Here is an 18,935-nt window from a genome sequence, read left to right on the forward strand (position 1 = left end):
AGCGCTAACAAATTTCTGTCACCCCCCCCCCCATGAACCTCCTCTTCATACTCTCCTCCTTCTGCTTCCTTACTCATCCACTTCTTTGACCCAACAATTCACTCCCCTAAAACTTTCCTCACACAATTCAACTTCCTCTTCCACTATCCCTTCACCACATCTGCACTTTCTCTTCTTGTGTATTACATCCAAAAAAAAACACCCCTACTATAGTTCTCTTCTAGTATTAGATATTCAAATATAAAATAGTGTAGCAACAAGTTTTGTAGAAGATTCATTATATAGTACAAATATTATTCCCTTACTAGCATACATAGTGTAGTACACTATTCATCATGCAGTATATATGACTTTACTAATCCATGCTTTCCTATTCTAAGACATATAGCAACCTATTGCCAACCTTGCATTTGTTAACTCTATAACTGTTTTTATTTAATTGTTTTATTGCTTTCTTAATGTAAATTCCTATGCAAACTAAGAAACAACTTGGCATGCTATACAAACACTAACCATCCATGCACAAAAACAACTAGCACAATCCCTCCTACTACAAAATCTGTTGCATGCCTCCTCCATCCTAGCGAACTTACAAAACAAAATTTCTAAAGCAACTAGAACTCTGCTACAATAAGATAGTTAGATCTGCCCCAGTTTACCAAACAAAGCACATTGTTCATTGGCTTCAACAGCTACATTGGATGGAACTCCATAACTTTCTGAAAGTTAACCAGCTAAAAATAGTTCATAATGTTCTCTGCTCTAAGCAATCTTATTTCCAAATATACCCCTCACAAACAACTCAGCTCATGCAACCTATGTCAAATCACCACATCAGGTCCAATTCCCACATATTCTAAGTCATTTTATTCCTCTTGAGCTAAGAATGCAGTCAAACCCTAAAATATCCCAATAGCAGGTAAGAGACTACTTAACTTCTAGCTAGGACTGTCACTGCTCTAAAGAGCAATTACTGATGTTGATTTTCCCCCATTTCAATATAGGTTCTATAACTACAGAAATATTCTAGCAACACTATTTATCTCCATCATCCTAAAATTTCTTTTCCCTTACTACTCAAATCAGTGAAATGAAGACTGAATCATGAAAATGTGTACACCAGGAAATTGCTCATTAATACCTCTTAGCCTTAATCATCTCAACCAACTGTCATGGTCATGATTAGCATCTGTCTAAATACCTGCCAATGCTTAATCAACAAATAATAGTCCAATAAAAGGGCTCTAGGTAGAACCTTGCTATATAACTGGGTATGCAGTTATGTCAGGTATGCTAAACCACAAAGTGGATAAGTTCAACTGTCCTTTTTGCCTATAGCAAATTGACAGGGCAGTGTCATCAGGCTGTATATCAGGTTCATCACTGCACTTAAGGTTTTTTGACAACAAGGCTTTTTTTCTGTTAAAAATGGTGATCACTGACACCTATAACATGCATTAGATACAGACAACAGCTGTGTTGTCTCTGCACTTTGAGACTGGTACATTCTAAACAACAGAATGCAATAATGAGCAGTGAGTATGGCGCATATCTGCATACATGATGCAAATATGTGTACCTGGATCTGCATACATGATACAGATATGTGTACCTGTATCTGCATACATGATGCAGATATGTGTACCTGGATCTGCATACATGATCCAGATATGTGTACCTGGATCTGCATACATGATGCAGATATGTGTATCTGGATCTGCATACATGATGCAGATATGTGTACCTGGATCTGCATACATGATGCAGATATGTGTACCTGGATCTGCATACATGATCCAGATATGTGTACCTGGATCTGCATACATGATGCAGATATGTGTACCTGGATCTGCATACATGATGCAGATATGTGTACCTGTATCTGCATACATGATGCAGATATGTGTACCTGGATCTGCATACATGATGCAGATATGTGTACCTGGATCTGCATACATGATGCAGATATGTGTACCTGGATCTGCATACATGATGCAGATATGTGTACCTGGATCTGCATTTATGATGCAGATATGTGTACCTGGATCTGCATACATGATGCAGATATGTGTACCTGGATCTGCATACATGATGCAGATATGTGTACCTGGATCTGCATACATGATGCAAATATGTGTACCTGAATTAGACTACTTGCTTGGGTCTATGTTAAGTCTCCACTTAAAATAAAAGGTAGCTGTTGCAAGACAAAAGTGATGCTTGGTAGGTAGTAAATCCTTTATAAGCAGAAAACTCCAAATCCAGAAAAATACAGACAATATTCATCCAAGATAAAGCAGTGCAAGCAAACACAGCAGTATTAAGCGCTTTCGTCTGGTAGATGACTTCCTCAGAATACAAAATACTGAAATTAGCACCTGTTTTATATGCATTATTGTTTTATATTTGGCTTGCATTAAGTATTTGCAGCCTTGTTAATGAGGGAAATGATGTCAGCTTATTTGTGATTGGGTAAGCAATGTATTTAAACAGGTGCTAATTTAAGTATAAAAAACCTGGTCAAGCTAACTTGGACTGTGATGAGAAAAAAAACTATTAAGTGAAATTTGAGAGCATCGTGACATAAGAATAATGAAACCTGATAAAGGTGGGGGCACGGTAATTATGAATGTGGTTGTATGTATAATGGAACCTGATAAAGGTGGGGGCACGGTAATTATGAATGTGGTTGATTATAACAGCAGGATGATGGAACTTCTGTATAGTGATGTCTATCTTGAGGTCTCACGAAATGAGATTAATATAGCATATCGTAATATTGACCTGGAATTGGAACAGCTGTTATTAAATGGGCAAATTACCTTAGAAACCCATAATTATATGCTTATAAGCCATCTTAAAATACCCACAATTTCTGGCATACCAAAAATTCATAAATCCTTAGAAAACCCACCATTAAGACCAATTGTGGATGCAAAAGCCTCAAAAACTTATAGTATTGCTAAGTTCATTGACAATATGACCAAAAACATTCTAGATTCACGTAGTCTTGTGATTAGGGACTCATGGGACTTTTGTGCTAAAGTTAAACAGGACATGTTTTTTGATAGTAACATATTAGTCACTATTGATGTTTGTGATCTCTTTTCAATTATTCCACATCAAATTGGCCTTGAATGGTTTTATGACTATTTATGTGCCAATTCAACACTTAATCATAACACCATTCTGACTTTACGAACATGTATGGAAATAATATTAGAGAATAATTTTGTGACCTTTGAAGGGCATCTTTTTAAGCAAAAACAGGGTGTTGCAATGGGTGCATGCTGTGCTCCAGTGTTTGCCAATATTGTCTTGGCACAATGGGAGGACCTGTTTGTTACCAACTCGGAATTTAGGACTTCATGGGTATTGTATGGGCGATACCTAGATGATATAGTCCTGTTCTGGAAAGATAGTGAGGATGACTTGAAGAGGTTCTTCACCTATATTAATGGAACTACAAGTTTTCTTAAGTTTACTATGAATAGCAATGTAGAACTGATTAATTACTTAGATGTTACCATCAAAAAAGACTTTGAACACAATTGTTTTGTTTCACAACTATATAGGAAACCTACCTATTCAAATTCACTATTGCATTATACAAGCGCACACCCATTGCACCAGAAAAAAGCCCTAGTTAAGGGCCAATATGTAAGACTGGCCAGAATGGTGTCTGACTTTGCGGATTTTCTTAGTGAATGTGAAACATTAAAAAACATGGTTTGTAAGAGGGGGTACCCTGAAACCTTTGTCATAGATATTTTTAATGAAGTTAAGACTAAAAGAATGAATGGTCATTTTCTTGCACTACTAGGGCAGGTGTCCACCAAAAGTCATAATGTCTGTAAACCTTTTAAATTTTGGACAGGTGCTTACTCTTACTTACACATCCAATTTTTATGACATTAAAAACATTATTTCCAAATATTGGAAAATATTTGATGCTGACCCTGAATTATCAGGGAAATTTGGTATTGAACCGCAAGTGGTTTACAAAAGAGACACTTCCCTTAAAGGACTGCTTGAAAGGCAAAAATTTGACATCCACAATGGTGGTACCTTTAAGTGTGGGAGGTGTGCCCAATGCCCTTATGTTATGGACAGAGAAAAAAATCAAGCTCAAAAACTTTGGATATATTTCCAGTTTAAAAAGGATGTGCTGTTACACTAAAGGGGTTGTGTATTTGGCCTTGTGTAGATTCTGTGCAAGTTTCTATGTAGATAAAACTAAGAATGCCCTAAGGTTAAGGATTTATCAACATTTATATGATATCAGAAATAAAAATGAAAATAATGCATTATATAAACATTTGGTTAGTGAACCTACCCATTCCTTCCTGTTCTTTATATTGGAACAGGTAGATCTGGGACCTCGTGGGGGACCCTTGAATGAGTATTTGGAGTTTGTAGAACTCAAATGGCAAATTAGGCTTGATGCTTATCATGCTCCTGGGTTAAATGATAGAATTTCTTTATCTTCTCTGTTGAAATTAAAATCTATGTTTTTTATTTAGTTATATATATATTGTTTAGGGATGTTTTAAACTTTTTATATGTATTATTGTTTTATATTTGGCTTGTATTAAGTATATGCAGCCTTGTTAATGGGGGAAATGATGTCAGTTATTTGTGATTGGGTAAGCAATGTATTTAAACAGGTGCTAATTTCAGTATTTTGTATTCTGAGGAAGTCATCTAAAAGACGAAAGCGCTTAATACTGCTGTGTTTGCTTGCACTGTTTTATCTTGGATGAATATTTTCTGTATTTTTCTAGATTTGGAGTTTTCTGCTTATAAAGGATTTACCACCTACCAAGCGTCGCTTTTGTCTTGCAACAGCTGCCTTTTATTTTTCATTGTTTGTAAGACTCTACCTGTTTTCCTTGTTTTAAGTCTCCACTTAGTTTTCACACTTATTCCAGTCATTTCAGTGCATATCATTGTTGTCCTATTAATTTCATTCAATCATTAATTTTCTAATACACTTTTTACCTTATTGGAGTTTTAGCCTGGAAAGCAACAAGCATAAGGAGAACAGCAAATTCTGGACAGGACACTAAGCCTTCACACACACAGACACACACACACACACACACACACACACACACACACACACACACACACATATACACACACAGACATACACACACACACACACACACACAGAGACACACACACACACACACACACACACAGACACACACACGCACACACACACACACACACACACACACACACACACACACACACGCACACACGCACACACGCACACACACACATACATGCGCGCGCGCACACACACACACACACACACACACACACACAGACACACACAGACACACACACACACACACACACACACACACACACACACACACACACGCACACACACGCACAGAGACACAGACACACACAACACACACACAGACACAGACACACACACACACACACACACACACACACACACACACACACACACACGCACACACGCACACACACACACACACGCGCACACACGCGCACACGCACAGACATATGAATAGAATGTATACAAGAAACCACATCAGGTTACTGAAGCGGAGAACAAAGTGCTTATGAGTCAGCAATGCTAACCTCTTCAGCACTGCTTGTTATGCAAACATATGAAGATCCTAAAGGCTGAATGTTTGAACTGCGGACTTGTGCATCATTGTTCTCTGCTCATAAGTAAAAGGTAAGGAAAATGAAAGTTGAGAGCACAATTTCTAATTTAAGGTTTCGTAATGACAAAGTGGAGACGCAGAGCATCAGACATATTGGAAGTAAGCCTAGTTGTATCTAATCACATAATACAGACCCAAAATAAATTAGGACATCCATTGTCACAACTCATTATTTTCAAGGCAGAGAAAGACAAAACTCAATCTAGCAATATTTAAAATAATGCAAGTCTTCACTACCTATAGCTATATTACAGTGCACTACCATGTCAGAGACCTTAGAATTCATTATCCTCTGTGAAAAATAGTAACATTTAAACTGTCAAGAAAAGCAAACATAAAATGCTGTTGAACTTTCTGATGGAAAGAAATCACACTGCATGCCCTGAAATGGATAATGGTGCATAGGAATTTTATCCCTTTCAGACAGATGCAGCATGCAAATTAAACATCACTGTCATTACATTACTGGGCTGTTACTGGTGATGTTAACTATACCGTTTATGTACTTACTGTTCTTACATTTTATGCATGGAAAAAACTCAAATAAATGTTTTTTCAAAAAAAAAAAATAATAATTGTCATCAGTGTATCAGTTGTTGCAATTAATAAATGTTGATATTTTATTGTGGTTGTTTGGTTGTCCATGTTTAAAATACAACTTGGAACAGAAGTTAAACTTAAAGGTCTTGAATGGTTAACTGTTTTACTCAGTACACTGTACTTACATCCATCATTCGAATCACTTTGAAGCTGTTAAAACTCAGATCGCATATTTACTAAATGTCAGAAGAGCATCAGGTATGGGAAAGATTATTGATGGCTTCAAATATGCTAGCAGTGCTGTTTGATCATTCTTTAAAGAAATGCTCACACTGTGTTCACCACATCGCCCCTTCCCTAAGAACCTAATCCAAGAGACACAAAGCCACACTGCTGTCTGTACACTCTCTATACTGCCACTGACGTCTGAATTGTGAGGGTACCCTGTAGATGGTCTTCAATGACAAACAGACCATCCTTCTTTTCTAGAAGATGACATAACATTCCACCCCTGCTGATCTCTAGCAAATCCTGTTACCATTACTACAATTACCTAGACCAGAGGTAAGGCCTTGAATAATATGGAACACAAAATATGTTTTTGTGTCACATAAATTAGTATTCATCAGCAAAGCAGCTTAAATAATCATGCATGCTTTTTAAAGCAAGTAATGTATTTCTATTAATTTATTTTCGTAACTGGTTATTGCCTTTGTTTGGTTCACATACAATATATAATTATCTTCCATTTGTATAATGCAGTATAACTCCAAAGCACAGTACTGCTGGTTGTAAACAATTTCAAAACAGCTGTAAAAACTTCAGCTAAGTAAAAAGAGAGACACATTGTAGCTAGATAAAGTATGCTACTCACCATTTTTGTCAGCTCTCCGAAAAATCTAAAAAAGAACAAAGGACATGACCTTATTTCAATGTTTAAGTCATTTTCTGAAACAATAAAATTTGAGTCTCATTACTATAAAAATAATCAAAATATGAAATCTTTCTAAATAAAATTTTGTAACTGTAAACCATCTAGGTAATTGTCTCCTGACTGACAGGTTAGCCATCTGTCACACAGACACATAAAAAGGAAGAAAGCACAGTTTTAACTGCTAGCAGCACACCTCCTGCTATGACAAGTAACAGTCCTGATTTCAAAAGACTTAATGTGTGCTTGGTTTAGCAATTCAACACCAGTATATGGTGAATCAGTCTACTATGTCTCAATGTAAATCTGTAATTTCTTTAATCTTTTTCCAGTAACAAGAGCGTATCCAGCCTTCTAACAAAAGAGTATAGTTACACAATCCCTGCAACATTTTTGCCTTTTTTATATAGTAAAGAATGTTTGCTCATAGACTGGCCATGGAATGTAGTTTATTTAATAACAGAGTGACAAGCAAACTCCTTAATAATGGGACAGGTTGTTGTTGTTGTTTCTTTTGGCTTTTCCCGGTTAGGGGTCGCCACAGCGGGACTCCGGTCCGCTAATGACTGGTAGTTGATTTTTACGTGCCGAGTTACCAGCCCTGATGCACAACCTTCAACGAAGGTACGCCCATTCACGCATGTCTCCACGCAGAAGACACTCTAGCTAAGAATCGAACCGGACAGCATCTTACTGTAAGGCGACAACGCTACCGCAGCACAATGGGATAGGTACTGTTTCTATTTACCATGCTGGTATGCAAGTATGCAAGCTGCTTTGTCTCTCTGACGCGTAGACTAAAAGGAACTTAAACAAGGACCTGGGGTCACACTTTGGTCTCCAAGGGGTCCATATCACACAGTGTAGCTTATGCAGATGTGTAGCTGAGGGGGGGGGCAGCAGCCCCAGGTGCAAGATGTTATGTGGTGTGATCAGTACATGCTGATCAGTTGATAGAGCCTTTGCATTCACAGCTGAAGCACTTCAGTGCTTACTGTGTTCTATAAGCTAGGGAAAGGGGTTATTTGTATTTATTTATTTATTTTTTTTGGTGCTTTGGTCTGGAACTATCGGGAATGGCACAGGGCACCATAATAGTCTTCAGATTTATGTGCAGCTTATAAAGACATCTGTAAATGTTTCATCTCCCAGGCCCATACTTACACTTATCAAGGGTAGCAAAACTTACCAGAGATTTGGAATGCATGGCTAGGCTTAAAACGGCCCTTGTGGTCATTAGCTTGGCAAACACCTATGAATCTATGAGTGTAAAAACAAGCATGTACAAGTTATACTACATACTCTTAAAAATACTGATATGTAACTTAAAACTGCCAGAAATTGCTGCTCCTCTGGAATAAGCTCCCACTTCATGTGAGGCAGAGCTCCTCAATTACTCTATTTAAGTGCAACCTTGACAATTGGATGGGTGACTATAAATTCACCCTGGGGGTGGCACCTATGTCCCTCATGGACAAGGGTAGTCAGTGCTGATCACAGAATTGCTCAGCTAACAATGACCATCTAACTATGGTCAATTACAGTACATGTTTTTTTTACAAGACTAGGCTTCTAAAGGCCCTAGGGCCATTAGCCTAGTAACCTCCTATGAACCTATGAACTCATGCTAAATGCTACTACACCGTATGTATGCAGAAAGGAAGAAACATCATACTAACACTCATTCCATACTCCATAAAAATTCTGAATACTAAGCTAGTCATATTTTTTGTTAAGTCTTTTAATTATGGGATGGCCCAGCCAACAAATATCCATCATTTACAAAAAAAAAAAAAAAAAAAAATTAAGTAAATGTTTTATTGTAAAGCCCCCCTAAATTATAATATGTAAAATCAATCACTGGAGCCAGGGCATCGTCAATATTCCTACTCTATGATGTCACATCATGCAGGTAATTACAGAAACATCAACAACAGAGGCATTTTACATATTCGACTTTACACAAATACCCTTATATTCAGGTGGTGAAAAGTAACACATTATTTTTTCATGTTGTGATGCTTTTATGCCGAGTTTCTGATGGCTTTCAGAGTTTGCTGCTCAGTCTAAGCTTGCTCTTTGTGATCCACAAGCCAAAACTCATTTGTAAGGCATGGGCTTCTATGTTTTTTTTTTTCTTTCTTTCTACCTTTCTCTCTCTCTCTCTCGCTCTCTCTTTTCCTTCCCTCCTTCTCTTTCTTATTCTGTATTTATCTATGACAAATCTTCTCTGATAAAGTGGTAACAGTCTATGACTAAAGCAATAAACCAGCAATAAGGGATTGTGCTAGATGGAGGCACACAAGGACACATGCCCCCCCCCTCCCCAGTGAAACTGTGTGCCCCCAGACTAATAAAAATTTTAAAAACAAAACTCTCTGTTTTTTTCCAGTCCAGTCCCCATCACAGCAGAAGTTTTTTCTGCTCAATGGACTAATTTGGGGTTCCTTTTGAAATAGTAACAATTTAAAACCAAATGTCTCTCTTTTTTTTATTTTTAATCCCTAATCTCTATCATAACAACCACAGAAGTCTTTCCCGCTCAACTGAAAAGCACAGGGTCCCTGTTCCATGAGAGTAGCTCGCTCAGATGACTTTGAAGCAGTCCTGAGAGAGTTAAGTCAGTCCACTATTTTGAAACAGTCCTGAGAGAATCTGTTGAGTGAGATCACTTTTCTGGAAGTCCTAGAAAGCCTGACTTAACTTTGATGGAAATAGAACAGTACAAAACATTGCAGGGAGAAACAGAAGCATATATCTAAGTGTGTGTGTATGCGTGTGTGTGGCAAATTCTACCTGAAGGAGTCATTTTCACATTCATTAATAATTCCTCGGAATTTCTTATTTATTTATTTGTTTTACTTTATTTTACATTTGTTTACCGGTAGAGTCTGACTGGGCATAAAACCCTTTTTCAGTGGAGGCCCGGGGGGGGGGGGGGGGCTCCATTGTCAGTAGGCAATTTGTTAGTAGAAAAAAAACAATCTTAGAATACAATGAAGATAAAAAAAAAAAATCTTAAAATACAATAAAGAAAATGGTAACACATTCATATTGGAAAAAGTCTAGCACAGAAAAAGTTGGTTGAGTGGGAGACATGACCTAGAATCTCCAGTAACCACGCTTCTAGAAGACAGTTTATACAATAGTAGGAGGTAATGATATTGTAAACAATGAGTCCAATTAGGATAATTAGTCATATTTACAGGTAACATAGCAAACTGGAGACTTAATTTCTGCTAGATATTAACAGTGAGAAGAGAAAGTAACCAAATACAGTTAAATGGCTTGAATTCAATGCTCATCACAAGAGCTGTTTTTTTTTTTTATTTGTTTTTTTGTATTTTTAAAGAGCTAGTTCCATGGTATGGGCTACCCATTCCCAATACATGTACAAGTCCAGGAATTGGTTGTTGTTGTTGTTGTGTCTTTCGGCTTTTCCCGGTTAGGGGTCGCTACAGTGGAACTCCGGCCCGCTAATGATTGGCAGTGGATTTTTACGTGCCGAGTTGCCAGCCCTGACGCACAACCTTCAATGAAGGTATGCCCATTCATGCATGTCTCCTCACAGAAGATGGTCTAGCTGAGAATCGAACTAGACAACGTCTTGCTATGAGATGACAATACTACCACAGCACCACCACCGCAGTGGTAAGATGGGATTTAACGTGATGCTCGAAATTTTTTAAACTAGTTAAAATTCTGATGTTGAGAGGTAGGGCGTTCCACAGTTTAGCAATGTAGCAAGAGTATAGAGAGTCACATGAGCTGTTTTTACTCCTGGTTACTTCAGTTAGTGCTTTATTAGTGGATCTTAGTGTACAGGTACTTTTATGGGGATTGAAGAGTCCTTGTAGAGCATTTTTTTTTGGATTTATAGAAGATTTGATGAGCTGTAGAGAGTTGTGTGAGGGTGAGTTGGTGGGGAAGTTCTAACCAAGATAGTTGTCTTAGAGGCTTACAATGATGGGTTCTAGTAGGGCAACTAGTGGCAAACTTGGCTATCTTATTATAGCAGGCATCTAGCTTGGTAAGGTCAGACTTGGAGAGGTTGGTAAAGATGGGTGAGGCATACAATAGAGTTGACAGAAGATGAGTCCTGGCTGTGGTTATTCCAGAGTTAGTGGTTAGGTACGTTATGCATCTATACAAGGTACCTAATTTATTGTGTACTTTTTTTATAGTTTGAGCAATGTGTAAGACAAACTTCAGATTTTGATCTATAATAACACCAAAATGTTTGGTGGATGATACCGGTACAATCAAAGTGTTATTGCTAGACATGATGTTGAAGTGAGTGGATTGGGTTTCAAGTTTGGTGTGGTAGAAGAGCATGAGTATGGTCTTATTTGGGTTCAAGATTAATTGGGCATCTGTCAACCATGATTCAATAGCATTGAAGGATGTTTGGGTTATGTTTTGGAGTTCAGATAGGGTTGGGCCAGAACATATGACTGTAGAGTTGTCTGCATACTGTATATAAGGGTGGCTAAAGTTGTGGCATTTTGGAGATTATTTGTAAACAGGTTAAAGAGGAGGGGGCCAAAAATAGAACCTTGGGGCAAACCCACTGTCACTGGTAGCAAGGGAGAAAGAGTTTTGTTTCACCGCACAACCTGCTGCCAATCAGTGCGGTAGTTCTGAAACCAAGCTAGAGTAGAATAGCTTAGTTTTAATTTGGACAGGGCAGTCAATAGTTTGTTATGAGAGACTGTATCAAATCCTTTCGCTAAGTCTAAGACAATGGCTGATACTAAGTCACCTTTATTTCCAAGGTGATTAATGGTATTAGTGCAGCTAATGAGGGAGGTAGTAGTACTATGGTAGGGGCGGAAGCCATGCTGAGAGTTTGTAAGTAAGTTATTGTCAAGAAGATGATTAAGTACTTGGGTATGAACACACCTTTCAAGGATTTTTGATAGAGGAGATAGGATTGCTATGGGCCAGTAATTGAAGAGATCTGTGGAGGGACCCCCTTTGTGTAGGGGTATGATGTGTGTAATTTTCCATAGTGTGGGGATGCGTTGTTTGGTTACAGAATGGTGAATTAGTAAGGAGACTGGATAGGAGATGGCTTCAGCTGCTATTTTTAAGAATGTTGAAGGCAGGTTATCAGTTGCCAGGGCTGTGGGTTTTAGCCTGAGCAAGTATTTGTATATAGTATATGTTGGGAAAGATTTTAAGGAGAAGGTGTTGTTATTATCTAGTAGAGATGTTAGGTTAATGGGCAGTGATGAAGAGTTCTGGTTAGTAAGCATTTTGATGAAGTTAATGAAGTATTTATTAAACTGGGTTGAAATACATCTTAGGGGATTATTTGCTGTTGGTTGAGGGAGTCTTAGTTCTGCCTGGATATAGAATTTTGTTTAATGTGTTCCAGAATTTTTCGGGATTATTATGGTATCTAGCTTGTAAGTTAGCATAGCAATTCTTCTTATCAGGTCTTATCTGGGTTTTGGCTTTGTTTCTTAGGTGGAGATACTTCTGGAGAGTAGTTGTTGAGTTTTTTGTTTCCATTTATGCCATGCTTTATCTCTTTCTTTTAGGAGTGATTTTGTTTATTTGGTTAGCCAAGGAGAGTAATTGAATTTTGCTTGTATTGACCTAATATGGGCCACATTACCTAGAATGTTTAAAAATGTGGAGTTAAAGTAGCTGACTGCACTTTCTAGGGGTAGAGTTTTGAGGGGTTTCCAACTGGAGCCTTTAAGGGATGTAATAAAATCTTGAGAACTGAAGTTTTTGGTGTTACGTATGTGATAGATAGTTGGGTTTTTTGTAGGATTTACCTCATGATGTACTATATATGTTGGGAGGTACTCACTGAGTGAGACAGGTAGGGTACCAGAACTATAGGAAAGTTTGGGATAGTTGATGAGTATCCAGTCAAGGATAACTTCCTTTTCAGTATTTTTGTCAAGCCTTGTAGTGGTCTCTATTAATTGGGTAAAGCCATAGAGGTTGATATGGGTAGTAGGATTATTAGAGTTGCAGGAGTGCCAGTTAATGTTAAAGTCCCCTAGTAAAATGGTCTCTTGAGGGAGATTATTGGAGGACCATTGTAGAATGGCTTCAAGCTTGTCCACATTATTGCCAGGAGAAATATAGGCACCTAGGATGTTTATATTTTTATTTTGGTTAAATGTTATTTTAGCCAGGAGTATTTCTGAGTTGGAGATGGTGGGGGTTAAGATTAGACCTTTCTATTACAAGATGGTTTTTGAAGAGCAGGGCAATAATGGCTCCTCTTTTTGTTTTCCTATCTTGCCGAAGAATGCTATAGCCTGTGGGAAGAATTTCACTATAAGGGATGTCTGGGTTGAGCCAGGTTTCTGTCAGTAGGACTAAGTCAGGGGAGTATAAAGATAGGTTTGCATGGAGTTCCTGAATTTTGTTAACTATGCTTCTGATATTTAAGTTTGTTATGAGTAGGTCATTGACTTTTCTGGGGATATTAGTAGACTGGTTTAGTAAATTGTTAGAATTATCCTGAGAGGGTGTGTGTCCAGGATTGGGGTGCATGCCCCCAATAAGAGTGAGTAGGATGTCTGTTAAGTAGTTGTTCTTCAAGTATTTGAGTATTAGTTTATTGTATTGCATGGTCACCTGTAGGGTTGTGTATTGGAGTCTAAGGTTGTGTAGTTGTAGATAGCTGGGTTGATAGTAAATGTAGATGGTTTAACTTTAAACGGATTGTCTGGGTGATGGAGATAAGTGCGCTGGGTGTAATTTAGATTTGTACGATAGGACATAAGGTAGGACAGGGTGCTGAGAGTGAGTAGTAACAGGCAATGAGAGATTAGCATGGTGTATTGGAAAGTGGGTGGGGATAGTCAAGAGTGAGGTGGGTGTGTACTGGTTGATAAGAGTTTTTTGTTCAATAAGGTGGGATGGATTAGGAAGAGTAGGGTATAGAACTAAAAGCAAAATTATAGATGGTCAAATTTAACTGGATGAGGTGTTTGACATGTGTGCTATGATTGGATAATTGGTCAGGATTGGTGGGTAAGTTTGACTGCTTGAGAGAGAGAGGGTGTGGGTGTGGTTGCCTAGAAATAAATGTAATTGAATAGGGGGTGTGTGGGAATGGGGGTAAGGTAGAGGAGCACAGCAAGCCCGAGCGGAGCAGGCTGCACTCAGGAGAAATTGACCAGCGAAGGCCGCAAAAGCCAATCTACAGACCCAATGTCCGGTAAATCCTGTCTAGTTAGAATACCTAGTTTAGAGCCTAGAACAACTGGCTGTTTCAGTTACCCTTTTTGCCTTATTTTAACTAGACTTTTATAACGAAAAAGAACAAAACCCTGACTGAGGAACGTATTTTGAACTGATGTGGGGGGGGGGGGGGGGCAGCTGTCATTCCTAACCATGTGTAGAGTCTGCTGTTTCTGCTTTAGACTAGCTGGTTTAAGTAGTAAAAAACTAGGAGGGAAGCATAGCAAGACACCTACAGTGACTTCTTTCTTTTTGTAACATCTTTGAGTCCTTGTGGCTGATTTCTTCACCGAGGATTCAGCAAGTGGGAAGGAACTTGAGTGAGAGCACATTCACAGGGACAGTGGTCACTAATAAAAGAGAAACTTTTTATTATATTCAGGTCTCTGAGAGGGAAAAAATAGAAGTGCATAAAGGAGTTGCTGAACTATTAATTCATTAAGCAGAAAGGGTATACAGGTACAACAATTTGTTAGGTAAAAAAGGCTCAGGCAACAGTTCTACAGTCACACAAAAAGGCCTTAACATGGAATACAAAATGCCTTAGCTATGGTGTACTGTACTAGGTAGATTAGGTGGCCCAAAAACTTAAAGAGACAGTTCTATTAGAGATGCAACAGTAATAAATCCTCGTAGCAAGTATATGGTGCAATAATTGAATACTCTGACATATACATGCATTTCAGCATTGTCATAACATTTTAGCAGTTAAAGCAAGTAGAAAACTCTCTGTCTTGAATGCAAGATAGCACTTTTGGCTGTAATACGATGTGTCTTAATTATTTAGGATATGCTTTCCTTCTAAAAGACACACAAAGCACCATGAAATGTCCTTTACTGATTATTTAAAATACTTTTCCCTTCTAAACAACACACAAAGCACGTGATCAGACCACTTAGCTTCTAACATAGAAAAATTGTACACTTTACAAATATACAGCATGCTGGCAATTCAGTTTGCTTCTACAGTATCTATAACTCTTAGCAGCATGCAGCAAACTAACACCAGGTCAGACTGATAAATGATACATTGTAACACCAAGTCTTCTGCAAATAAAATATGTTTCCCTTCTAAATGACACCAAAGCACATGGTCAGACCACTTATCTTCTAACATAGAAAAAAGTATACACTTTACAAAAATACAGTGTGCTGGCAATTCAGTTTACTTCTACAGTATCTATAACTCTTAGCAGCACGCAGCAAACTAACACCAGGTCAGGCTGATAAATGATACATAGTCTTCAGCAAATAATCAGAGATTAGTTCTGTTCTGCAACAGTAGAAATGCTAACAGTAACAATACAATAGCTTAGCTGAGTTGGTAGAGACTTTAGTTACAATATGATAAAGTAGAAATCGAACACTTACACTGCAGACTGGAGGGAATGAGCAGCTGCTATGAATAAGCCAAGATGGCATCAGGGGTTTAAAGTAATTATGCCGGGACCATATTGGAGGAGGACAAGGGCGAGGAGGTGGTCACAGGTAATCTGAAGTAACTATTTCCTGTGCAGAAATGCAGTCAGGAGAAACTGAGCAGCAAAGGCTGCAAAAACCAGTCTACAGACCCAATGTCCGGTAAGTCCTGTCTGGTTAGAATATTTAGTTTAGACCCAAGAACAATTGGCTGTTTCAGTGACCCTTTTTGCCTTATTTTAACTAGACTTTTAAGTTTTATAACTAAAAGAACAAAAACAAAAAGAACAAAATTATTACCATTAAGAATTGCATCTTAATACTATAGGAGGAAGCACTGCCTGGTTAAGTGACATGGTCAGAGTCACACAGCACACAATTGGTGGTACAAAAAATTAAACCTTGTACGGTTAACTACAGGGGGTCAGATCATTATGAGCTTAGAGAATTAATCCTCCTCATCAACTGGCAAACCTTAATTAACTTCTGCTTTTTTGGTAAATAACTGAGGATTGCATTCACTCAGAATTTTACAGTTCTCATTGTTCATAAAATGCATGCTCATGAAAAACCTGTTGTTGTTCTGTTATCATTTTAAGTGAATTAGAGTTCTCTGGCACTTAAAGATCTGTTAATAAACTGTTTTCTGTTTTCAGAAATATAGGGTTGAAATCCTCCCACCTCCATTTGCTGACTGTAAGCAAGTAACTCAGACAGTACACCTGGGTCAGCACCTCCATTTGCCGACTGTAGGAAAACAACTGAGACAGCACTCCTGGGTCATACCTGAAAAGGGACCCCTTCTCCAGTGGGTTTACCTGGTTAATCAATAGATAAATAATAGTATTTAAAATGTGTTCCTTTTGTATCATGTGCCCCCCCCCCCCCCCCCCAATTACTTTTTGGAAATGTCCAAAAGTCTTGAGCAAAGACAATTAAAATTATTTTTGTGGTGTATTGCACTCACTCAATAATATCAGGTATATGAGCTTCAGAACAGACTATGTGTTCTTCAGAAAATGCTTGCTAATGCAACTTTCTGTGTATGTAAGAGAAAGATTTAAGACTTGATTCTGATATTTGGGTCTTTGTTCCTATTTATTAAGCTAAGTGGTTGGGAAGGCATGAGGAGTAGAATGAGATGCACTGTATGGTTCTCACATCAGTGAACTGAAATGCACTTCTGTCATTATTTATGTATTTGTTCATTTAATCACAGGGAAACATCTACATTTACACAAGGGCTGAAAATAAATGGTGGTCACATCTGTGTGTTTGTGTGTTTCCTGCAACACAGAGAAGTTATGGTGTAAAATGCATATGAGTATTTTGTCTCCTACTTATGCCCTTTCTTTTTATTTTTTCTATTTTTTAAGTCAGGTAAAGGGGCACCCCAGGAAAACTGTCTGGTTAAATGATTTACTCAAAGCCACATGCTACACAAATGGAAGTAAAAAAAAATCAAACCCTTGGCTACAAGAAGCAGCTCACTAAGAGCTTAAAGTCTTAATCATTTGCACTATCTGGAAGATCTTTACTCAGTCTTCACTTTCTGATAAATCAGTCCATATTAAAAATCACTAAAGTTTAAAATCAATCTTTTCTTTTCGGCTTTTCCCGGTTAGGGGTCACCACAGTGGAACTCCGGTCCGCTAATGACTGGCAGTCGAGTTTTCTGGTGCCGAGTTGCCAGGTCGACGCCCAACCTTCAGCGAAGGCATGCCCATTCACTCATGTCTTTCGGAGGCCACTCGACTGTGGAGAGGACATGCAAACTCCACACAGAAGGCACTCCAGCCAAGAATCGAACAGGAGAACCTCTTGCTGTGAGGTAACAATGCTACTGCTGTACCACTGCATGCCATTTATTAGAGTTTCACAGTTTTGTTGTTTTTGTTATTGTTTAAAAATTAAAAAATTGATGGTGATGCAAAATCTGTTGTTTTATTAACTTTTAAGTGAATTAGAGTTGTTGTTGTGTCTTTCGGCTTATCCAGGTTAGGGGTCGCCATAGTGGAACTCCGGTCCGCTAATGTTTGGTAGTGGATTTTTACGTGCCGAGTTACCAGCCCTGATGCACAACCTTCAACGAAGGCACGCCCTTTCACGCATGCCTCCACATAGAAGATGCTCTAGCTAAGAATCGAACGTGACAACATCTTGCTGTGAGGCGACAATGCTACCACAACACCACTACCGCGGGTTTTATTTAAAAATTGTTCCTGATTTTGTCCACCCTCCAATGTTATTTTTGGAATACTTATGCAGTGCAAGATGTGTGTTTGTGTGGGGGGGGGGTATCTTAAATGTTGGAAAAATGTGCTGTATTTGCTTAAAAATATTTCCCTTACAATGCAGCACAGAACAAAATAAGTCCAACTTTCAGTTCTTGAATTTGCGTTAATATTATTCCTCTTTCTACTGAGGCACCAATGCTTTTGAGCAGGGCATTTTCCCACCTCTGTTGAAATGGTAGTTACACCCGTGACTTGTTACATTGTAGCATACAGACACTTCATCCAACCCATAATCCTTGAGTTTGACAAATTAGTAGTGTGACACCCCTGCACTGGCCCAGTAATCAAGGAGCCTCAATCCTCCACTGGCAACAGTGGGGGGACGTACACACTGGCAGGATGACAAGTGCATACACAGTAAAGTGCAATTTCTCTTAAGAGCACACAGCGACCACCATCAGTCTGCTGCTGGTTTCTCCCTCTTTCCTCCAGATCCCCAATAAGACTCTCCACTGGCACAGCTACAGGGTTGAGATCTTAACTGAGTGGCCAAACCAACACCTCCAGCACCCTCTCTATCCAACCAGTGCTTCATGTCCCTGCCCAAGTAGCTCACACACACACACACACACACACACACACACACACACACACACACACACACACACACACACACATACACACGCACACACACACACACACACACACACACACACACACCTGGAAATGGCTGGCGCAGGTTTACTAGCTATGTCCCCTTTGACCCAGACTATAAGGTAGTTTCCACTGCCACCAGCCACTACCTATCATTGACTTTAAGGCCCTTAGCAAAGGGTGTCCAATCTTACTGAGTAATATTACTATTAATCCAAATGGTATTTT

General features: G+C 38.6%; 1 protein-coding gene across 1 annotated transcript in view; it reads right to left on the bottom strand.

The window, feature by feature from the left end:
- The window catches only part of NECAB3 (N-terminal EF-hand calcium binding protein 3), a 1,629,394-nt gene that overhangs the window by 1,034,347 nt on the left and 576,112 nt on the right, over positions 1–18,935 (bottom strand). Inside the window, exon 2 of the mRNA XM_044090271.1 lies at positions 7,126–7,150. Coding sequence (XP_043946206.1) covers positions 7,126–7,150 — 25 coding nt within the window. The remainder of the gene's footprint in view (positions 1–7,125; positions 7,151–18,935) is intronic.

The sequence above is a fragment of the Protopterus annectens genome, chromosome 12.part0 (assembly GCF_019279795.1).
Source record: "Protopterus annectens isolate FY-2018-M chromosome 12.part0, PAN1.0, whole genome shotgun sequence".
Classification (NCBI taxonomy): domain Eukaryota; kingdom Metazoa; phylum Chordata; order Ceratodontiformes; family Protopteridae; genus Protopterus; species Protopterus annectens.